This window comes from Aquarana catesbeiana, linkage group LG04 (genome assembly GCF_042186555.1).
Source record: "Aquarana catesbeiana isolate 2022-GZ linkage group LG04, ASM4218655v1, whole genome shotgun sequence".
NCBI lineage: Eukaryota > Metazoa > Chordata > Amphibia > Anura > Ranidae > Aquarana > Aquarana catesbeiana.
In genome coordinates this window covers 590,140,331-590,165,324 of record NC_133327.1, presented here as the reverse complement: position 1 = coordinate 590,165,324, position 24,994 = coordinate 590,140,331, and the positions used below count along the sequence as shown (strand labels likewise).

At 40.8% G+C, this 24,994-nt stretch overlaps 1 protein-coding gene across 2 annotated transcripts in view; it reads left to right on the top strand.

Annotated features, from left to right (window-relative positions):
* CFAP61 (cilia and flagella associated protein 61) overlaps positions 1–24,994 on the top strand; it is a 494,837-nt gene that overhangs the window by 285,027 nt on the left and 184,816 nt on the right. For both annotated transcript variants that reach the window (XM_073628153.1, XM_073628152.1), the window contains exons 19-20: positions 13,221–13,322; positions 18,637–18,805. In XM_073628153.1, coding sequence (XP_073484254.1) covers positions 13,221–13,322; positions 18,637–18,805 — 271 coding nt within the window. The remainder of the gene's footprint in view (positions 1–13,220; positions 13,323–18,636; positions 18,806–24,994) is intronic.

Genomic DNA, 24,994 nt, shown 5'->3' with positions numbered 1-24,994 from the left:
ATTTTGACCGAGTGTAGTCTGCCAAACCATGACGGTGGGTGGGTAGACCATCTTATCAGGTCTGCCCCTAGATTTGTAACAATGCAGGGTAATTTTGGGAGTACAGTGTGTTCCAAGATGGAGTAAGATTGATTCCCAAATATGGGAGGGTATCAGTTTTCCATATGAATTTGTAAGATTGTTTTAGGGTGGAAATCATGGTATCTTCTAAGGACATGTTCATAGCCTGCGATTTGTCATGGTTGATTTTGAGGCCTGAGATTATGGAGAATGGTAAGTATAGCATATAGGTTGGGAAGGGTGGTGATGGGGCATGAGATTGCCATCAGTATATCATCCGCAAAAAGGATGCATTTGTGTTCTGTGCCTCCACATTCTATTCCCCTGATGTCTAAGGAGGTTCGTATCTGTATCAGAAGTGGTTCTAATATCAGCACAAAAAGTAGCGGGGACAATGGACAGCCTTGGTGTGTCCCTCTTTGGATGTTAATTGGGCCTGAAAAATAGCCTTTTACTGTTAGTGCTGCCGTCTGGGAGTTGTAGAGAGTTTTAAGTGTGGATAAGAAGTGAGTTCTGGATCCTAGTCGGGTCAGGACAAAGAAGAGGTAGTCCCAAGACAGGGAATTGAATGCTTTGTAAATATCCAATGATAGCAGCTTTCCCTGTCTTGGGCCCCTCCCGTCCCAGTCCGAGTGGACTGCGGAAATAATATCTATGACCCTTCTTGTTTGGTCTGTCGTTTGGCGTCCCGGTACGAATCCCGCCTGATCTGGGTGGATGTAATTAGCTAAAAATGACCGCCAGGATCCTTGTCATAATCTTTAGGTCAGTGTTGATCAACAAAATAGGGCAGTAGTTTTCACAACATCCGTGATCTTTACCCGGTTTCGGGAGAACATGTATGAATGCTTTATTTTCCTGGGCAGGAAGGGCCGTGCCCTGCCTGATTGCATTAAAGAAGGTACAAAGATGTGGGGTCAGAATCGCTTGAAATTTCCTATAGTATAGCCCTGAGAATCCATCTGGGCCTGGAGCTTTGGAGGGGTTAAGATTCTTGATTGCTTGTACAATCTCAGTTTCAGTGAATGCTTGGTCCATTCATTCTAAATGCTCCTTCTGTAATTTCGGAAGAGGGATGTGTCTAAAGAATTCCTCCATTTTATTTGGTCCTACTTTCTCTGGGGTACTATATAATTTGGCATAAAATTTTGTGAATTCAGTGACTATTCTTCCTGGGTTCTGACTTAGCTGCCCATTATTTAGTCGCAGCTTAGGAAATGCTGATGTATAGGGGCGGGGTACTAATTTTCCCGCTAGCAGTGTGGTGGGTTTATCACCCATTGTGTAATATCTGTGCCGTGACCAGCGTAATTGTTTTTCCGCTTGTGTGGTAAGGCTTAAGTTCAGGGCTAATCTGGCCTCATTTATTTTGTGTCTGATGTCCACCTGTGGTGTCAATTTTTGTTCCTTCAGGAGGTCCTGCAATGCCTGTTACTGTTGTGTCACTAGGCTGTCTCGAAATCGCTTGCGTCGTGCCGCCAGTTGGAGTAGTTTGCCTCTAATAGTGGCCTTATGGGCTGCCCAATTTATTACAGGGGAAGTTGTTGCTGGTAGATCTTTCTCTATTTCTGCTATCGTTATCAGGTCATTTAGAAGTGTGACGTTTAATCTTCATGGGGATGGATGAGGTTTTTTCCACAAATTGGAAAGAGAAAGCCTAACCGGCGAGCGGTCTGACCATGGTGTGTTAAGTATCCGGACCGAGATTACATATGGTAATAATGAGGTCCCTATAAAAAAGTGGTCAATTCTGGAATATGTACGATGGACATGGGAATAGAATGTATAATCCTGGCTGAGGGATTATCCTCTCTCCACGCATCTGTGAGGTCGTTGTTATGTAGCAGCCGTGCTAGGCCACCGCTACTTTTAGGTACACGTTTATATATTAGTTTACTGTGTGATGATTTGTCTAATATTTGGTCTAACGTTAGGTTGATGTCCCCTCCTAAGATCACCTGTCCCTGTGCTTTTGGGAGCAGTACTTCGAACATTTTATGGAAGAAGTCCATTTGACCTGTGTTAGGGGCATAATAAGAAATTAGAGTGATTACCTGGTCATTTATATGGCCCACAGCCATTATATATCTACCTTGTTCATCCTTGTTTATGGTGGTAGGGACAAATGGTATTCTGCGAGAGAAACATATGGCTACACCAAGTTTTTTTTTTCGGGCCCGAAGAGGTATAAAAGTGTGGGTATTTTGTGCTAAGATATCTTGGGGTTGAGGTTTTGTAGAAGTGAGTCTCCTGCAACATCAAGATATCTGCTTTTTGTTTGTGGTAGCATGTGAAGGCTTTTGTTCTCTTAACGGGGGAATTGAAGCCCTGTACGTTATGTGTGATGATGGTGTATATAGTTTGGTGGTCAACCGCCATCGTTGTTCTGCAGAGCACACTTACTCAGACCTAGATATGGAGCCGTCAGTGTCCTCATTCCAGGGGACGTAGAATTTCCAGTGGCCCACAGAGGTATAGCCGGATCGGGGGGGGGGGGGGGGCCGTCACCGCCCCATAAATAAAGGAAAGGAGAGAAAAAAGAATGAGAAAAGTTAGTGATTTTTGTAGAAAACTCTAATACATAACTATTGGCATATAGTATAACAGTTCAATCAGTGACCCTGTCTCCTAGGGGACTGGGTCCACCCCAGGTAGGAATCCTGGGAACTTAAGTGTGAGGTTGCTGTCATCCAAGAATGAAAGCAAGATCACTCGAGTGGCATGTGTGTCCACCTCGGCTTCAGTCCTTAATCCTAAAAATGCAGGATGTAAACAAAAAAGGAAAAAACTAAAAATTTTGGCTCTGAGTTAACCTAGCTAAAGTCCACTAAGTGCGCCCGAGGACTTCCTGCCTCTTCTTTGCCTGTATAGTAAACATAGGGGGTCAGCCGACCTCGCCTCCATGTGGTGAGCTTGTTCATCTAATCTAGTTTAGCGTCCAGAAAAAGAAACAAGTTTAACAAGAAAGATTAGATTTTAACTTATAACTTCAGCAATAATCTGCAACTGTCTAGGCTTTAAAGCCTGAATTCCCTCTGAAGGGGTAACCTCCACATATGGGCTCAACTTGTCTTAGTCAGACCTGGTACCCTTTGTGGGTCAATGGGGGGAGATTCCCCGTAGGTAGATGCAAGACCCCTTGTGGGGGGCTCAAACTGATCCATTCAGGTCGGTGACGGGAGTCTTCCGTTGTTCCTGGGCCTTTGTGAGGACCAAAGGGACACAAAGCCCCGTTCTGGTGGTTGGTGGGCGGTGAAGGTGGGTGGTCCCTAGAGATAATCCCCAATTCCAGTAGAAGGTCTTCGCCATCATAGTAATTAGAGAAGGAGTAATTCCTGCCTTTGTAAGTGAAGCAGAGTCTGAAGGGAAAAGACCACCTATATTTGATTTGGCAGTTCAGTAGTTGCTGTAGGTGCGGCTTTAGGGTGCTGCGTTTTTGCACCGTGGAGGGGGCAAGGTCCGTGAATAATTGGATTGGGGCTCCAAGTGTGTAGAGTGCTTTTAAGGCTCTGTACTATAAGGAGATGACTTGGGGGCAGTGGAAGAATGGGAGGATCAGAGAAGACATGATCAAACAGCCTTTTTACACAGTGCAGAGGATTAACCCCTTAGGCTCCACAGTGAGTATAACAAGCATGCTTTGCTGCATATACAGACTGATACTTTACCGTTGTGAGTTTAGTAACACTTTAAAGGCAGTGTAGAATGTAAAGGGAAACAATGTTAAGAAATCATCTCCAGTTACACTCTGCTCACTGCATTAAGATGTACTGTAAGTTATTATAACATCATATGGAAAGATGTGATACATTAATCAATAAGAAACCTTCATACGACAATCAATCCAGGAGAAGGTATGTTCAGTTTCATTTGATTCAAAAGCGTTCCGCGTCTGTGACCTTTTGTATTTCAAGGACACTGGCATTTAGCTCTCATACCATGTACATCCCCTTCAGTAGCACCAAGCAATGAAATTCAATAACGATTTCACTTATTTCCCTGGATACCCTAATACCTTCCTGCGGTAAAAGAATCTTTTGAGCAGCTCTCTGTCTTTTTTTGTATCTACAGCAAGATAAAATCCCTGCTGGAATTAGCCACCGCTGCTAAAATGCAGGTGCTCTCAGTAAATGTTTTAGCAGCATTGTGCTCCTGCCTTGAACCCTTCCTCTAAAAGCGACACGTAAACAAGAAATATGAGAGCAGGTATATCTACAGGGGCAATCACATGTGCTTAACTCCTTTCCCTTATATGAATATCAGCTGTTGGCTAATTAATTTAATTGGTTAAATCAGGCTTTGCTGTTTTCTGCATTATAGATTGACTCGCATTACACTCAGTTAAGATAATATGCTTTTTTTCTGATAGGCGGCAATAAAATCACTAGCCAGTGGGGACCAATACAAAACAAAGTAAATGTTACATTACATACAGTACTTCAAAAAATAAAATCCTTAGACTGGATTCACAGGTCAGGGTACCTATAATGCATCATACCGTCTATGCAAAATACACTATAAATGTACTTGAGCGCTGATATGAGATGGTGATATTAAATAAGTGGGGGCAGCTGCTATTCACAAGTGATCTGACACCAATAAAGAAGTATATATAAAATAATAGTGCGCTAAACCCCAAAAAATAATACAATATATGATGCAATATATATGCAATATATGAAAATAAAACTATAAGTTGTTGTGCAATAGTCCACGTGCAAAACAGATGAAAATAAAAAAACTTCAGTGATGAAAAAAACATGAATTTCAATGTCTCCAAATTCTGTGACACAGTCTAAAAAATACAGGTGATAAAGAGGATAATAGTCACCACCACAACATCTGTGTGCAATGCCTGCTCACCTCAAACGAAGACCCTCTTGGGTCTAGTCACGCTTTTTTTGTAATAATCCAGAAAATCAGCCAAAACAAGAAGCGACAGAAATCAGCTGTTTGATTCAGGATCCAGCAAACTTCTCCCCATATATTGGAATCAAAATCTCCAAGTATAAATTCTCAAAGCAATCAAAAAGATCATCATCGCGCAAGATTGTATATAATGCTTGATTTATTAAGAATATTCTATAAGGATGCACTCACATTTTATTAGTTGTAAAACAGCCTTGTAAGATCAATTTAAAACAGGACAGCTCTCCTTACTGCACTTCCTAAGATGCGAGCCACCGGAAGTATCGTCACCGGCTCCTGCCGACGTGTTGCGTCACAGGTCACGTGACTTTCTCAAGGGAATTTATCACCTGTATTTTCTAGAGTGTGTCATGGAATTTGGAGACCTTGGAATTCATGTTTTTTCACCACAGAAGTTTTTTATTTTCATCTGTTTTTGCATGTGGACTATTACACAACAATTTATATTTTTATTTTTATTTTCATATATTGCATATATATTGCATCATATATTGTATTATTTTTTGGGGGTTTAGCACACTATTATTTTGTATGTAATGCAAAATACACTATATTGTTAAAAGTATTGGGGCCTTTATACACACAAGAACTTTAATGGCATCCCAGTCTTAGTCCGTAGGATTCAATATTGAGTTGGCCCACCCTTTGCAGCTATAACAGCTTCAACTCTTCTGGGAAGGCTGTTCACAGGGTTTAGGAGTGTGTCTATGGGAATGTTTGACCATTCTTCCAGAGCGCGTTTCTGAGGTCATGCACTGATGTTGGAAAAGAAGGCCTGGCTCGCACTCTCCACATTAATTCATCCCAAAAGTGTTCTATCGGGTTGAGGTCAAGACTCTGTGCAGGCCAGTCAAGTGCCTCCACCCCAAACTCGCTCATTCATGTCTTAAGAGTTTTTTTCCTCTGTGGTTCTATTTATATATAGGTCTCTATAGCAGCACCAACTTTAGATATTCAGGTTTAGGGTGTGCCCCCACAACCCTTTGTTTGTTTGTTACATGGTGAGTCCTGACCATACTCCCTGGGGTGGAGCACCCCACCCTCCCACACCAGTACTTCATTGTCAGTGTCCACTAGTTAGTTGCTCTAGGAAGAGTCCCTTCATAGTGCAGTTTAAGCAGTGAAGTCTGCAGCTAGCACACATCTCCCATGTAAGGGGTGAGTATCTCCCATGGTTAAGAGAAGTGGGATTTATCTTTCTTTTTTATTAGTGTAAGAGGGGGAAAATGTTGGGTGTTGGCGCCAAAATACAAAAAAACAATTAGTAGATTATGTACCAATGCTGCACCTAAAATTAGTGGAAGACATATAACAATGCAAAAACGTATATATAAAGGGCGCAAAGGAAACAATATGTAAATCAAATATATAATTAATAATATACACTGTGACCAGAACATTTTGATGATAGGCAACTCCTATCCTCATATTGATTAGTAGTTCCAAATTAATAACTACTGCAGTAGGGAACAGACACAAAAGATACGCTCAGCATCTTTCCAAATACTGTTCTGCTTTATTATGACACAATTGAAGGTTTTTATACACATGATTACGTATGTATCACATTAATATTACAATTGTACATTTTATGGTAACAAGGGGCGTTACATAGGCAGACTAATGCCCCGTACACACGGTTGGACATTGATCGGACATTCCGACAACAAAATCCTAGAATTTTTTCCGACGGATGTTGGCCCAAACTTGTCTTGCATACACACGGTCACACAAAGTTGTCGGAAAATCCGATCGTTCTGAACGCGGTGACGTAAAACACGTATGTCGGGACTCTAAACGGGGCAGTAGCCAATAGCTTTCATCTCTTAATTTGTTCTGAGCATGCGTGGCACTTTGTGCGTCGGATTTGTGTACACACGATCGGAAATTCCGACAACGGATTTTGTTGTCGGAAAATTTTATAGCCTGCTCTCAAACTTTGTGTGTCGGAAAATCCGATGGAAAATGTGTGATGCAGCCTACACACAGTCGGAATTTCCGACAACAAGGTCCTATCACACATTTTCTGTCGGAAAATCTGACCGTGTGTACGGGGCATAATTCTAATCAGGACTCGAAAGAATGTACTGAAAACATTATTAGTGCCGTGTGCACAGTGAGGGCAGTGTGCAATACATATAAAATAGAATACATTTATATACAGAACTCCATAATAATCATATGTGAACAAATCTTATTGTGTATGCTCCAAAATAAAATGCACATGTGCTTCAGTAAACTTGCTTAAAGTGCTTCACACGAAGTGATAACAAAATGCGCTCACCTGATCACCTCGGCCACACAATGACCTCAAAGCATGACTAATGGGAAGGACTCCTTGGTTCAATGCTGTAGCTTCTTTATGCATCCGATTCCAATCAAGCAATAATATATGATGTGACTAAATCCCCATATTTACTCATTAAGATTAGGTGTTTTTAAGCAGCCTTGTAAGATTTAAAAGTTACTCCTCTTGTATTTTGTATGTGTGCGCTATTTTCTGTGGTTCTATTTCTATATACAGTATCTCACAAAAGTGAGTACACCCCTCACATTTTTGTAAATATTTTATTATGTCTTTTCATGTGACAACACTGAAGAAATGACACTTTGCTACAGTAAAAAGTAGGGAGTGTACAGCTTGGATAACAGTGTCAATTTGCAGTCCCCCAAAAATAACTCAACACACAGCCATTAATGTCTAAACCGCTGGCAACAAAAGTTAGTACACCCCTAAGGGAAAATGTCCAATTTTGTGTGGCCACCATTTTTTCCAGCATGCCTCTTGGGCATGGAGTTCACCAGAGCTTCACAGGTTGCCACTGGAGTCCTCTTCCAATCCTCCATGATGACATCACGGAGCTGGTGGGTGTTAGAGACTTTGCGCTCCTCCACCTTCCATTTGAGGGTGCCCCACAAATGCTCAATAGGGTTTAGGTCTGGAGACATGCTTGGCCAGTCCATCACCTTTACCCTCAGCTTCTTTAGCAAGGCAGATCTTCTTGGAGGTGTTTGGGGTTGTTATCATGTTGGAATACTGCCCTTCGGCCCAGTCTCCGAAGGGAGGGGATCATGCTCTGCTTCAGTATGTCACAGTACATGTTGGCATTCATGGTTCCCTCAATGAACTGTAGCTCCCCGGTGGCGGCAGAACTCATGCAGCCCCAGACCATGACACTCCTACCACCATGCTTGACTGTAGGCAAGACACACTTGTCTTTGTACTCCTCACCTGGTTGCTGCCACACACGCTTGACACCATGTGAACCAAATAAGTTTATCTTGGTCTCATCAGACCACAGGACATGATTCCAGTAATCCATGTCCTTAGTCTGCTTGTCTTCAGCAAACTGTTTGCAGGCTTTCTTGTGCATCATCTTTAGAAGAGGCTTCCTTCTGGGAAGACAGCCATACAGAAAAATTTGATGCAGTATGCGACTTATGGTCTGAGCACTGACAGGCTGACCCCCCACCCCTTCAACCTCTGCAGCAATGCTGGCAGCACTCATACATCTATTTCCCAAAGACGACCTCTGGATATGATGCTGAGCATGCTCAACTTCTTTGGTCGACCATGTCCAGACCTTTTCTGAGTGGAACCTGTCCTGTAAACCGCTGTATGGTCTTGGCCACTGTGCTGCAGCTCAGTTTCAGGGTCTTGGCAATCTTCTTACAGCCTAGGCAATCTTTATGTAGAGCAACAATTCTTTTTTCAAATCTTCAGAGAAAATTGAGTACTGTCCGTGATACTTTTTTTATTTGCACTAACATACAATTTTTCAGTACAAGCTTTCGGGGTATGTCCCCTTCTTCAAGGTCCAAGCAATACTGATTCACAACATTTTTAAGCAGAATGTTAAAAAAAAAAAAAAAAAAACACTTCTCTGAGGGAAAGGAGATAGAAGAAAAAAAAGAGAAAAACAAACACATACAAATCAATGGTAATAAAGATAGCAGCAGAGTTAGTGAGATAAGACAGAGGGAGAGCTATAGAATGGGGGGGGGGGGGGATACTAGTCAAAGAGGGAGTCGTAAAACTTAAGAATAATGGGTAAGGAAACCAATATCTAAAATCTAAATTCAGGCCATTATTTTTCATGTTAAAAAGAAGTATCATTCTTAGTTCAAACGTTTTCCTTTCCTGGATAGTTCTGAAATTCCCTTTAAGAACTAAAACACTGAGGTCTTCTATAGTGTGGTCCAGTTGTGAGAAGTGATGTCCCACAGGTGTGCATAAACGTCTTCTTTAAGTTCCTTGATGGTATATCTGTGCAAATTCATCCTCACTTGCAACTTCTGTCCTGTTTCACCAACATAAGGCTGGATTCACACCTATGCAGTTTTAGTGCTTTTTGCATTTTGCAGATTTGCACTACAGTCCATTTAACATGGTTTCCTATGGAACACGTTCTGTTGTGCAAATCTGCAAAATGCAAAAAGCACTAAAAATGCATAGGTGTGAATCCAGCCTTAGGCTGGATTCACACCTATGCATGTTGCTTTTGAGCGTTTTTGGAGGTTTTTTTTTCATGCTTGACACGTTTTTGAGCAGCGTTTTTGTAGCGTTTTTGCGGCGTTTTTGCCGCGTTTTTGCCGCGATTTGCGTTTTGCGTTTTTTTTTTTTTTTTTTTTCATTTTTTTTTACAGTCTTAAAAAAAAATTACAAAAAAAAAAAAATTAAAAAAAAAAAAAACGGCAAAAACGCACCAAAAACGCACCAAAAATGCTGCAAAAACGCTGCAAAAACGGTGCACTTGCGTTTTTGATGCTTGTCCATTGAAATCCATTACATGCAAAACGCTGCTTTTTGCATGAAAAAAAGTCCCCGACCCTTTCCAAAAACGCAGAGATACAAAAAAGCATTGATGTGAACATGTTCCATAGGAACCCATGTTAAAAAATTCCCATGCATTTCTGCAAAATGCAAAATGCATCAAAAAACGCGCTAGTGTGAATGGAGCCTAAGATCCTTTGCTGCACCTTTTTCATTGGATGAGGTACACAACATTACTGGAGGTACAGCTGTAAGATCCCATGATATTGAAGGTCCCATTTGTGTGTGTGACACTTTTGGATAGATTGATCTGGTTGCATAGTTTGCAGCATTTTTTATTGCAGGGTTTGCTTACATTATTTGTGACTTCATAATCAGAGTGAAGTTTCCTTGCTTATTAGTTTGTGTCTGAGGTTGGGTGGTTGTCTGAAAGCCAATAATGGGGGTTGTTGGAATATTCCTTTCAGAGTTTCATCCTCTGTTATAATGGGTTGTAAATCTTTGATTATATTTTTGATCCCATCAAGTGCTGGGTTGTATGTGGTGACTAGAGGTACTCGGTTATTATTTTTTTTTCTCTGTGTATTGGAGGAGATTTTCTCTTCGGGTTTTCAAGGCTGTGTTTATGCTGTTGTTGATGGTTTTGTCTTTGTAACCTTTCTTATGGAAGGAGTCTGCCAGTGTTCTGAGATATTTATCCCCAAAAGCTTGTCCTGAAAAATTGTATGTTAGTACAAATAAAAAAAAGTATCACGGACAGTACTCAATTTTCTCTGTCACAATTGCACTAATACGGCTACAATCAAATCAAGTATTTCAAATCTTCAGAGAGTTCTTTGCCATGAGGTGCCATGTGAACTTCCAGTAAACAGTATGAGAGAGAGAGAGCGATAATACCAAATTTACCACACCTGCTCCCCATTCACACCTGAGACCTTGTAACACTAACTAGTCACATGACACTGGGTGTGAAAATTGCTAATTGGGCCCAGTTTGAACATTTTCACCTAGGGGTGTACTCACTTTTGTTGCCTGCGGTTTAGACATTAATGGCTGTGTGTTGAGTTATTTTGAGGGGACGGCAAACGTATACTGTTATACAAGTTGTACACTCACTACTTTACATTGTAGCAAAGTGTAATTTCTTCAGTGTGGCCACATGAAAAGATATAATAAAATATTTACAAAAAATGACCGCCAGGCACCCGCAATCGCACGTGACAGAGCGAGAACCGGGATCTGTGTGTGTAAACACACAAATCCCGGGTTCTTTCAGGGGAGTAGAGAGAGATTGTGTGTTCATACTAAGTATGAACACCGATCTCTTTCTCCTCCTAGACAGTCCCATCCTCCCTACAGTTAGAACACACCTAGGGAACACAGTTAACCCCTTGATTGCCCCTTGTGTTAACCCCTTCCCTGCCAGTGACATTTATACAGTAATCAGTGCATTTTTATAGCACTAATCTCTGTATAATTGTGAATGGCCCCAAAAATGTGTCAAAAGTGCTGAATTTGTCCGCCGCAATATCGCAGTCCCGATAAAAATCGCAGATCGCCGCCATTACTTGTAAAAAAAATAATAATAATAAAAATGCCATAAATCTATCCCCTATTTTGTAGACGCTTTCATTTTTGCGCAAACCAATCAATATACGCTTATTGTGATTTTTATTACCAGAAATATGTACAAGAATACATATCGGCCAAAACGAAGGAAAAAATATGCTTTTTTTAAAAAAATTGGGGATATTTATTATAGCAAACATATTGTCACTCTTTTTTTGTTTATAACGCAAAAAATAAAAAACGCAGAGATGATCAAATGCCACCAAAAAAAAGCTCTATTTGTGAGAAAAAAAAGAACATCAAATTTGTTTGGGTACAACATCGCACGACCGCGAAATTGTCAGTTAAATCGACGCAGAGTGCCGTACTGCAAAAAATGGCCTGGTCATTGAGCAGCCAAATCTTCCGGGGCTGAAGTGGTTAATGACATTGGCTGCATGTCTGGGGTCATTGTCAATCACACATCTCCTTCTTGGTATGGCTCAATGGATAAGTATCTGAGTGTATTTCTCAGCATTGAGGACACCATTGATCCTGACCAAATCCATTTGCAGAAATGTAGCCCAAAACTTGCAAGGAACATCCACCATGCTGCACTGTTGCCTGCAGACACTCATTATTGCACAGCTATCTAGTCCTTCGTGAACAAACTGCCTCCTGCTACAGCCAAATATTTTAAATGTTGACTCATCAGTCCAGAGCACCTGCTGCCATTTTTCTGCACCCCAGTTCCTATGTTTTCGTGCATAGTTGAGTCGCTTAGCCTTGTTTCTATGTCCTATGCACGAAAACATGGGAACTGGGGTGCAGAAAAATAGCAGCAGAAGAACTGCAGAATTGATCCTGTTTTGCAAAATGTGGACAGACCAAATTTAATTTTCTTTTCATTTTGTTATTTGATAAAAATAAACTATTAACACTTCTATTTCTGAAAGCATTCTTAATTTATAGCATTTTTTCCACTCCTGCCTCATGCCGCGTACACACGACCGGTTTTACTGGCGGACTAAACTCCGAAGGTTGCTCCGATGGAACTCCGATGGAATTCCATTCATGCGGTCTTGCCTACACACGGTCAAACCAAAGTCCGACCAAAGTCTGACCGTCCAGAACGTGGTGACATACGACGGGACTAGAAAAAGGACGTTCAATAGCCAGTAGCCAATAGCTTACGTCTCGTACTTGCTTCAGAGCATGCGTCGTTTTTGGTCCGTCGGAACAGCATACAGACGAGCGGTTTTCCCGATAGGAATTAATTCCGTCGGAAAGATTTAAAACATGTTCTATTTCTAGGTCCGTCAGAATTTTCAAAAAAAGAGTCCGATGAGGCCCACACACAATCGGAATGTCCGATGAAAAGATTCCGTCTGACTTTTCCTGTCAGAAAGTCCGACCGGGTGTACGCGGCATAAGACTTTTGCACAGTACTGTATATGAAACAATAATGTTACCAAATAATGTATAGTGATTATTGGTAATGATTATAGAACTGTTACAATAACGGCTAATTCAATCTGGGCCTGAATAAATGCATAAGCAAAGATTGTCTTCAGTGAAAACTGTGTGTCAAAATGATCAGTAGATCTAAAAGTAACTGGAGTTATATGCAAATATTGACTTTTCATGTAAAATAAAAACTTATCCCTGTCCCTTCTCTGAGCCTCATTAAACTTTAAGAATATAGAATAAGAATATAACTTCAGCCGCCCATATATTTGAATTTTCTGATCATTTTGATATGCAATTTGCACTGAAGGTGACCTCTATTTACTGATTTTTTTTTTTTTCATCATATACTCAGTTTGAATTGCTTAGGTTTGTTGCAGGTTTACATTTTTTAATGGTATTAGTTGATTAATTGCATGTTTTTCTTTTGTTTTTTTTTTAGCCCACATCTCAAGTTCAACAATATCACTCTTGTTTCAACCCATGGCCTTCCTGGAAACAACCTCTCTGCTACTTGTATGAACACAGCATTTTTATCCAGCAGGTAGGTATGAAATTACTGTAAGTAGACCAGGGACTCATTACAAATAGAGAGGTGTCTGTGCTCAAACCCAAACAGCTTACATATTTACATATTTTATATATATATATATATATATACAGTGTACAATGAGGGAAAAAGTATTTGATCCCCTGCTGATTTTGTAAGTTTGCCCAGTGACAAATGATCAGTCTATAATTTTAATGGTAGGTTTACTTTAACAGTTAGAGACAGAATAACAACAAATATCCAGAAAAACGCATCTCAAAAAAGTTACAAATGTACCATATTTGCATTTTAATAAGTGAAATAAGTATTTGATCCCCTATCAGTCAGCAAGATTTCTGGCTCCCAGGTGTCTTCTATACAGGTAACAAACTGAGATTAGCTCAGATTGTTACCTGTATGTCCCCAAGAACACCATCCCCAATGTCAAACATGGAGGTGGAAACATTATGCTTTAGGGGTGTTTTTCTGCTATGGGGACAGGACAACTTCACCGCATCGAAGGGACGATGGACAAGGCCATGAACCGTCAAATCTTGGGTGAGAACCTCCTTCCCTCAGCCAGGGCATTGAAAATGGGTCATGGGTGGGTATTCCCGCATAACAATGACCCAAAGCACATGGCACACGGCAACAAAGGAGTGGCTCAAGAAGCAGCACGTTAAAGTCCTGGAGTGGCCTTGCCAGTCTCCAGACCTTAATCCCATAGAAAATATGTGGAGGGAGCTGAACGTTCGAGTTACGAAACGTCAGCCTCAAAACCTTAATGACTTGGAGAGCATTTGCATGTTTTACGAAGGGGTCAAATATTTATTTCATTCATTAAAATGCAAATCAATTCATAACTTGTTTGAAATGCTTTTTTCTGGATTTCTTTGCTGTTATTCTGTCTCTCAATGTTAAAATAAACCAGCAAAGTGTGGTTTTGTGTAAAATCCAGGGATTCTTGTATTGCATACATTGCAATACATATTCAAGCTGGTCGGCTGTGCCAAAGTGATCCCTCTCTGGCCAGTCCCTAATTTAATGTGTACAATACCAAATACTTATGTGCTGATACTTTAATGGTCATATACAAGTGAATTTAGTAAAGGAGTTGAGAATGTTCATACAAAAAAGAGGGAAGATTCCCATCAGTTAACCAATCATGTGCAGCTACGGTACTTCTAAAAAGTATTCATACCCCTTGAAATTTTCCACATTTTGTCATGTTACAATCAAAAACATAAATGTATTTTATTGGGATTGTATGTGATAGATGAACATAAAGTGGCACATAATTGTGACGTGGCAGGAAAATTATAAATGGTTTTCAATTTTTTTTAGAAAATAAATATCTGAAAAGCGTGGCGTGCATTTGTATTCAGCGCCCTTTACTCTGATACCCCTAACTAATATCTAGTGGAACTGATTGCCTTCAGAAGTCACCTTATTAGTAAATAGAGTCCACCTGTGTGTAATTTAATTTCAGTATAAATACAGCTGTTCTGTGAAGCCTTCAGAGGTTTGTTAGAAAACCTTAGTGAACAAACAATTTCATAAAGGCCAAAGAACACACCAGACAGGTCAGGGATAAAGGTGTAGAGAACTTTAAAGCAGACTTAGGTTATAAAAAAATAACCTAAGCTTTGAACATCTCACAGAGCACTGTTAAATCCATCATCCAAAAATGGAAAGAGTATAGCAGAACTGCAAACCTACCAAGACATGGCCGTCCACCTAAACTGACAGGTTGGGCAAGGAGAGCATTAATCAGGAAATCAGCCTAGAGGCCCATGGTAACTATGGAGGAGCTGCAGAGATCTACAGCTCAGGTGGGAGAATCTGTCCACAGGACAACTATTAGTTATGCACTCCACAAATTTGGCCTTTATGGAAGGGTTGCAAGAAGAAAGCCATTGTTGAAAGAAAGCCATAAGAAGTCCCTAAACATACAGGCAAAGCAACAATGGAATGGTTTAGATCAAAACATATTTATGTGTTAGAATGGCCTAGTTAAAGTCCAGACCTAAATCCAATTGAGAATCTATGACAAGACTTGAAAATTGCTGTTCACAGATGCTCTCCATCCAATCCGACAGAGCTTGAGCTATTTTGCAAAGAATAATGGGCAAAAATGTCACTCTAGATGTGCAAAGCTGGTAGAGACAAACCCAAAAAGACAGACTTGCAGCTGTAAGTGAAGCAAAAGGTGGTTCTACAAAGCATTGGCTCAGGGGGGCTGAATATAAATGGACGCCTCACTTTTCAGATATTTATTTGTAAAATATTTTGAAAAACATTTATCATTTTCACATAAAATCCCAATAAAATACATTTACATTTCTGGTTGTAACATGACAAAATGTGGAAAATTTCAACGGGTGTGCATACTTTTTCAAGGCACTGTAAATAAACAAGAATGTCCTTTTCATGTAATTAACCAGTTGAAGTAAATCTTTACTCTTTTTTTCTTGTATGAACATTTCTAATTCCATTGGCAAATTGGTATGTGTGGCAAAATGTAGCAGGCAGAGACAGTTGGAGGAAAGCTACAGACTCAGGTCACTGACTACTAGGATGGCTTGTTTGCATCCCAGTCCAAATCTACCTCAGCTATCCCACCAGGAACCAGGAAGCTGTCACTGCACACTGCCAATTGTAAGCAGTCGAGGCATTGCCAACCCCACAGCTGAACATACAAAAGGGGTGTGTGTATATGTAGGGTGGGAAATGCCCTGGCCACTTATGATTGGTAGTGTGCAGTGACAGCTTCCTGGCAAGAGAGTTCAGGTGGATTTGGACTAGGATCTCTGCTGACCACTATTCATGTCTTGGTGCTGAGATGAACTTCCGTACATGCAGTATCTCACAAAAGTGAGTACACCCCTCACATTTTTGTAAATATTTTATTATATCTTTTCATGTGACAACACTGAAGAAATTACACTTTGCTACAATGTAAAGTAGTGGGTGTACAGCTTGTATAACAGTGTAAATTTGCTGTCCCCTCAAAATAACTCAACACACAGCAATTAACGTCTAAACCGCTGGCAACAAAAATGAGTACACCCCTAAGTGAAAACTTCCAAATTGGGCCCAATTAGCCATTTTCCCTCCCAGCATCATGTGACTCATTAGTGTTACAAGGTCTCAGATGCAAATGGGGAGCAGGTATGATAATTTGGTGTTATCGCTCTCACTCCCTCGTACTGGTTACTGGAAGTTCAACATGGCACCTCATGGCAAAGAACTCTCTGAGGATCTGAAAAAAAGAATTGTTGCTCTACATAAAGATGGCCTAGGCTATAAGAAGATTGCCAAGACCCCGAAACTGAGCTGCAGCACGGTGGCCAAGACCATACAGCGGTTTAACAGGACAGGTTCCACTCAGAACAGGCCTCGCCATGATTGACCAAAGAAGTTGAGTGCACATGCTTAGCGTCATATCCAGAGTTATCTTTGGGAAATAGACGTATGAGCGCTGCCAGCATTGCTGCAGAGGTTGAAGGGGTGGGGGATCAGCCTGTTAGTGTTCAGACCATACTCTGCACACTGCATCAAATTGGTCTGCATGGTTGTCCCAGAAGGAAGCCTATTCTAAAGAGGATGCACAAGTAAGACCGCAAACAGTTTGCTGAAGACAAGCAGACTAAAGACATGGGTTACTGGAACCATGTCCTGTGGTCTGATGAGACCAAGATAAACTTATTTGGTTCACGTGGTGTCAAGCGTGTGTGGCGGCAACCAGGTGAGGAGTACAAAGACAAGTGTGTCTTGCCTGAGTCAAGCATGGTGGTGGGAGTGTCATGGTCTGGGGCTGCATGAGTGCTGCCGGCACTGGGGAGCTACAGTTCATTGAGGGAACCATGAATGCCAACATGTACTGTAACATACTGAAGCAGAGCATGATCCCCCTCCCTTTGGAGACTGGGCTGCAGGGCAATATTCCAACATAACGACCCCAAACACACCTCCAAGACAACTGCCTTGCTAAAGAAGCTGAGGGTAAAGGTGATGGACTGGCCAAGCATGTATCCAGACCTAAACCATATTGAGCATCTGTGGGGCATCCTCAAACGGAAGGTGGAGATGCGCAAGGTCTCTAAATCCACCAGCTCTGTGATGTCGTCGTGGAGGAGGATTCCAGTGGAAGCCTGTTAAGCTCTGCTGAACTCCATGCCCAAGAGGGTTAAGGCAGTGCTTGAAAATAATGGTGGCCACACAAAATATTGACACTTTGGGCTCAATTTGGACATTTTCACTTAGGGGTGTACTCAATTTTGTTGCCAGCAGATTAGACATTAATGGCTATGTGTTGAGTTATTTTGAGGGGACAGCAAATTTACACTGTTATACAAGCTGTACACTCACTACTTTACATTGTAGCAAAGTGTAATTTCTTCAGTGTTGTCACATGAAAAGATATAATAAAATATTTATAAAAATGTGAAGGGTGTTCTAACTTTTGTGAGATACTGTATGTATGGGAGTTTTCTCATCTGGATGGCCAAAGACGCTGAACCCAGAAAAGGACCAGGGAAAGATGAAAGTGCAGGTGAGGGAGCTCGCATCACTGGAGGGAGGTAAGTACAGCGGACATAAGTACTGCTTTTGGATGAAATAAGGAAGGATTAAACCCCCTGTCGCTAGGGTTTCCACAACGACTGTCCCCACTGGAAGATTTCCCCTCCTATCCTGTTCTGGTGACCACTAAAAATTTGGGATTTTCTTTTACTTTCAGTGAAAATGGTCACCAGGACAAATAGTGAAAGTGAATCTCCCTAACGGGGACAGAGACAGCAATAAAAACCCGGCGTGTCCTAATCTCTCTCCATTTGTGGAACTCCATATAGGCTACAGGAGATAGTACATACTGTGACCTTAACTGATCACAAAATCCCATGTATGCTAGCCCTAAAAATTATTTATGAGGACCTATTCAGATTAGGCCAAACTAACTTCTCAGCAGAACAAAGTTTGTACAAATACTGTAACTTGTTGGCATTTGTTTATAATAATCAGTGTTACAAAATCAAAATGTTAAAACTAAAAGAGATTTCTGTTTCTGTGAAAGCCATCAGAAATCAGTAGGAATAGGAACAGTTGCTGCACGTGGCCTTTTTTTGAGGTATTGACTGTTTTATTTCATGGCTGTCAGTTATTCCACACAGAGCAGAATTATGAACAAGCTCTTACTATAGGCTTTTGGAACGCTCAGTGAAGACAACAGGCTTAAACCACTAGAGGCCCTCTACTATACCAGCAGATGTCTAATTAATGCCTGCTGTCAGCTGCTAAAATGTCATTTACGGCTTTTCTCTCTTCCCAGCCACTGTTATAATGATAAAGATTACGCACTGATGTCACTTCGATCATGGGTTAATGTTGTGGTTGGTAAAATGACTGGCATAGACAGAGCTGCCAAGTTTGTGATTGTTTCCAATGACAGAAAAGTGCCTTATGACCATCTCATTCTTTGTACTGGCCAACAATACCAGGTAAGACACAGCTTTCCATTGTGGGATTGTATGTATCTCACTGTGTTCTGAAATTTAGCCTAACGCAAACTGTATTATAGCCAGTAAAAACCTTTCTTTTTTTAATCCTGAGCTTGAATTTGAACTTTGCTGTTTGGCAGTCTCTTCTTCACAATCATTATTTGAAGCAAGCCCACAAAAGAATACAAGTCCTATTCGAATCGGGATATACAGACAGCGAAAGCATTGTAAAATTAAAGTTTTCAATACAGTGTATCATATTTTATATTATACTAATAAATAAATATGCATTCTTTATTTAACCGCTTGTCATCTATAGGCTGTATAAAAATGTCCTGGACTTCAAGTTAAAATAAGCTCACGGCCACTGCCTGCTGTCTTCTCCGGGCTCTCCCATTCCTCCAGTGAGCCCAGGACTACAGTAACTCAAGGATAGGGGTATATATCATGGGACTATGAATGCCTCTCCAATAGACAGATATACACAACAGAATGTGTTAAAAAGTTTACATACCTTTATTACATTGGTATAAAAATGTTTAAACCAATGCAATAAAGACATGTAAACTTTTCAACACACACTTTTGTGTATATCTGTCTATTGGAGAGGTTTTCATAGTCCCATTATATATACTCCTATCCTTGAATTGTTCTACTTAGGGATGAAACCCTCCCAATGACAACATCAGTAATATACAGTAGCATAATTCCCATATATATAATATCCTTGGAGCGGAACTACAGTAAATTTTATTAGGATAGAGAGCCTGGTTCAGAGCTGTAATTCCCCAGCTCCTGTGGCCCAGGGAAGCAGCTAGTCAAGTATGACCTTTGCTTGATTGGGTGTAGTGGAGGGGAAAGGTGATATTAGAGGTCTAATAAACTCCTAATGCCTCCATAAAGACAACCCATCACCTTACAGTACTATCACAGTGGTCACAACCCTGTCCTCAGGGCCCACTATCAGGCCAGGTTTGCAAGATAACTGAAATACATCACAGGTGATATAATTTGCTGCTCAGTGATTGCAGTATTCTAGTATGCATCTAACCATGGTAATACATAAAACCTGGCCTGTTAGTGGGCCCTGAGGTCAGGGTTGATGACCACTGACATAGGGGACTGTTTTTAATAAAAAAAAAGCTAAACTGAAAAAAGGTGTTAAACAATTAAATTATAATAAAATAAATTTAAAAAAATTAAAGCAACTCTACAACAGGCATGTAGGTGCACACATGTATGTAAATGGCAGTTGTGCCACACATGTGAGATATCACCATAAATATCATGTGAGAGGAAAAATTCTAAAGCTGTAAATCATGGTTAACGTTGCCTATGGACAACGTTGGGTACTGTTTTGTTTTTTTTGCCATTATACAGGGTTAAAATTAGAATTTTTCTGTGGACTTCAAGTGGTTGAATAACTCCTAGTAACAAGTAAACTCAATTACTGAACTGCCAAAGCTATCATGAAAACAGTGTTATTTGTCTTTAGGTGAAGCTATTCTTTACAACTCCCTTACCCCTACCCACAAGTATGAAATACTTTCCTTCAGCACCGCTCTCGGATCTTCATCCAGGCCCAGTTCTTCAAAGAAATTTGCAAATAAATAGTCACAGCTGGGTCGTGCCAACTCCACACACCCTATTCGTTCCTATGGATGGCACTGTACTCATGAGGATCACCTCCATCCCTAGGAGTATGATTATATCCATAAGAATTTATTGTGGAAGCAACAGGCATGCTCAGTTCATGTATGATACAACTGGAACTATTTACAAGCAAAGCAGACCTTGCAGTGAAACTTTTTTGGACAGAGGCTGAAAGTATTTTGCATGGGTGGGTATACTAAGGGTGGGGACTGGGGTGTGTGTTGTAAAGAAAAATTTTACTAAAAGTGAAGATGACTTTTTTTTTAGTGAACCTGTGCCCAGATCATGCACACCAAAGTATTTTACAGTGCCCTGAAAATGTATTCATACCCCTTAAAATTTTCCACATTTTGTCATGTTACAACCAAAAACGTAAATGTATTTTATTGAGATTTTATGTGATAGACAAACACAAAGTGGCACATAATTGTGAAGTGGAAGGAAAATGATAAATGGTTTCAAAATAAAAATATACAAATAAATATCTAAAAAGTGTGGCATGCATTTGTATTCAGCCCCCTTGAGTTAATACTTTGTAGAACCACCTTTCTCTGCAATTACAGCTGCAAGTCTTTTTGGGGATGTCTCTACCAGCTTTGCATGTCTAGAGAGTGACATTTTTTGCCCATTCTTATTTGCAAAATAGCTCAAGCTCTGTCAGATTGGATGGAGAGCATTTGTGAACAGCAATTTTCAAGTCTTGCCACAGATACTCCATTAGATTTAGGTCTGGACTTTGACTGAGCCATTCTAACACATGAATATGCTTTGATCTAAACCATTCCATTGTAGTTCTGGCTGTATGTTTAGGGACTTCTTATGGCTTTCTTTCAACAATGGCTTTCTTCTTGCAACTCTTCCATAATTGTGGAGTGCACGCCTAATTCCCCGTACACACGAGCGGAAATTCCGCCAGCAAAAGTCCGATGAGAGCTTTTGGTCCTAAAATGCGACCACGTGTATGCTCCATCGGACTTTTGCTGGCGGAATTCCAGCCAGCAAAAGATTGAGAGCATGTTCTCAATTTTTCGGTCGGAAAAAGATCTGAAAAACCGATCGTCTGTACTAATTCTGACGTGCAAAATTCCTACGCATGCTCGGAAACAATTCGACGCATGCTCAGAAGCATTGAATTTTATTTTTTCGGCTCGTCGTAGTGTTGTACATCACCGTGTTCCTGACGGTCGAAAGTTCAGCAAACTTTTGGGTGACCGTGTGTATGCAAGCCAAGCTTGAGCGGAATTCCATCGGAAAAACCATCCAATATTTTTCCGACAGAAATTCCGTTCGTGTGTACGCTGCATTATAGTTGTCCTTTGAACAGATTCTCCCACCTGAACTGTGGATCTCTGCAGCTCCTCCGGAGTTACCATGGGCTTCTTGGCTGCTTCTCTGCTGAATGCTCTCCTTGCCCAACCTGTCAGTTTAGGTGGACAGCCATGTCTTGGTAGGTTTGCAGTTGTGCCATGCTCTTTCCATTTTCGGATGATGGATTGAACAGTGCTCTGTGAGATGTTCAAAGTATAGGATTTTTTTTATAACACTGCTTTAAACTTCTCCACACCTTTATCCCTGACCTGTCTGGTGTGTTCCTTGGCCTTTAAAAAGGAAACAGTATATTTCTTGCTACTACCATAACCTACCACCAAAGATCAAGCCAAAATAACTTCTGCTCCTGACGATCCAGCGATACCACATATGTTTATGTTAGGTGTTGTTTGTACCCGTAGTGCAGCCCAGAAACAATAGTGCAAATTTTGCTTTTTATTATTCTGCCTAAAACACACTGATACTAAAAAAAAAAAAATCCTGTCCAAAAAATACTGACCCTGACCTTGACCCTGATCTTGACCCAAACACTAACCCTGGGGCTGACCTAGAACAAACCTTGCGCTAGGTTTTTTTTTTATTATTATTTATTTAAAACTTTTTCTACACACACTTTTTTTTTCTATCTCTGTAAGGAAAGAGAAGTATACAATGTATCTGTCTTGCCCATTCACAGAGACAGAAAACACTTGGGGCGGGCTTCACAGTGACTGATCTTTAGGGACCGTGTAGCATGCTCCCAACACAAAGGAAGACGCAAATATGCGGCCCCGTGTAAAAATGCCCAGTCCAGTGGGGCCACATATTTGCGTATGGTCGGGCTACACCCCCTGTGTGAATATTCATGAAGAAGATTCAGGCATCATTTGTTGCATTTATAAAACACACTTACCATCAATATTCCTACACTCTAAAATTGCTCTTTTCCTCCCTGCACTTCCCTTCCCTCTGCAAGTTAAAAATGCCAAACTGTTTTTGTTTGTGTACATTTTTTTAATATGATCCTCTGGCCCAGGCAGTAATGACATGTTCTGCTTCTGCAGCCTCCTGGGATATTCCTGTCACATATCCCAGGAGGCTTCAGGAGCAGAGATACAAAGTGGCTAGGGGGTGGAGCTGCACACATCATCGGTGGCTGGCTGCCCCTGAACCCAGAAGAGACAACCAAGCTTCCGATAACGTCAGAGCAGAAGAAGGCAGCATGGGATTTAATCAAGGTTGCTGCATAATAGGTATTAAAGGGTTACTAAACCCTCGTTTTTTATTTTTTTAAATAACAAACATGTCATACTTACCTCCACTGTGCAGTTGGTTTTGCACAGAGTGGCCCCAATCCTCCTCTTCTGGGGTCCCTCAGCAGCATCGGTGGCTCCTCCTCTTCTTGAATGCCCCGTCAGAGAATCGCTCTCCCTCGGGACACCCATGCGGGCACGCTTCCAAGTCCTGCTGCTGCATCTATTGACACAGACAGCAGGACTCGGCCCCACCCCCTGTCGCCCGTGTCATTGGATTTGATTGACAGTAGTGGGAGCCAATGGCTGCGCTGCTATTAATCTATCCAATCAGGACACGAGACACCGGCCGGAGCTGGTGTGCTTGTTCCCGTCATAGGAATTACGGGGCTCAGGTGAGTAAAAGGAGGCTCAGGGGAGCCACTGCATGACAGGAAGTTTTTCACCTTTAATGCATAGAATGGAAAGGTGATAGCAAAAAAATGAGGGAGGGATTAAGTTCCCCGCCAGTAGAAGATAGTGATTATTGCTAGCGGCTATAGCAGCCTCTAGCAATAATCGCAAGGCTGGTTATACCCAAGTTGAACGATCAACTTGTACATTCAGCCTGCCCATTAACGGTTTTAATCTTGGCCGGTTCCTGCTGAACTGGCCGCGATTTGAACCGTGTAACCGTGTATGACCAGCCTAAGAGGTATTTTTCTGTACTTTCAACTGCTTAATGGGATAAAACTTGGGAAAATGTGCATTTTTTGCTGAGAACGTTTTTGCCTGATCAGTGGCATATTAAAAGCTGTAGTAGCCCATGTAGTTTTTAGGGGGTAGGAGGGGCCTGATTAGTGGAGCTGTTGAGCTGTTCTGATTGGTCAGCACCAGCACAGATATCTGTCCTAGAAGCCCTGTAGAAAGAATGGCAAGAAGAGCAAGGATTTTAAATCCCCGGACAGCTACATTGCTCCACTGCAGTTAAAGTGGAACTTTAGTCAGAAAATTAGATTCTGATAGATCACTTCAGGTTGGCCCCTTTTGCAGGTATAGCTATGTAAAACATAAAAAATAAGTGCCTATACTGTTTAAAATCCAGTAACACTCTGTTTGTCCCTGCTCCACACATGCTCAGTTGCTTTTCATTTTTAGGCACTTTTAGGCACATACAAATTTGTAGAGGCCGATCTGCTGACAACCTTAAAGCAGAAGTAATCCCTCCTATCTTTTAGAGCCGAGGAAGCTGCTTCTGGTTGATCTGCAAATGCCATTGTGCTGCGCACATGATCAGTTATGACACCAGCCATTGGATGGTTTGAAAGTTTGGTTGAGGACACAAGTAAATGTGACAGTTAGCAATCCCAGCATTCCAGGAATGTAACTTTTCTGAAACTGTTAAATTGATGGGTTTAGTTCCGCTGTATGATTTACTTTATTTATTGGGATTTTCTTTTGGCAAAAATATGTAGCAGAATACATACTGGCCTAAATTCATGAAGACATTTTATTTATTTATTTATTTATTATATGGGATATGTTTTATAGCAGAAAGTAAAAAATATTGTTTTTATTTTTTTCAAAATTGTCAGTCTTTTTTGTTTAAAAAAAAAAAAAAACATAGGTGATCAAAAACCACCAAAAGAAAGCTCTATTTGTGGGAAAAAAATACATACATTTTATTTGGGTACAATGTTGCATGACTGCGCTATTGTCAGTTAAAGTAACGCAGTGTCGTATCGCAAAAAAATTGCCTGTTCATGAAGAGGAGATAAATCTTCTGGAGGTCAAGTGGTTATGATTCATTTTACCCACTAGTGATAACCCAAGTCTGTTTAATTCCATAACGAAACCGTTGCCTCCTTCATGTGCTAATTTCATTTAGGTTTATTTTAAGTTCATTTTAATGTCCTTCATTAGCTTTTTAATTTTATTTCTTGTATTGTTTAAATATTCTAATTTCCAAAAGCATCTTAAAAATCTTGTGCTGATA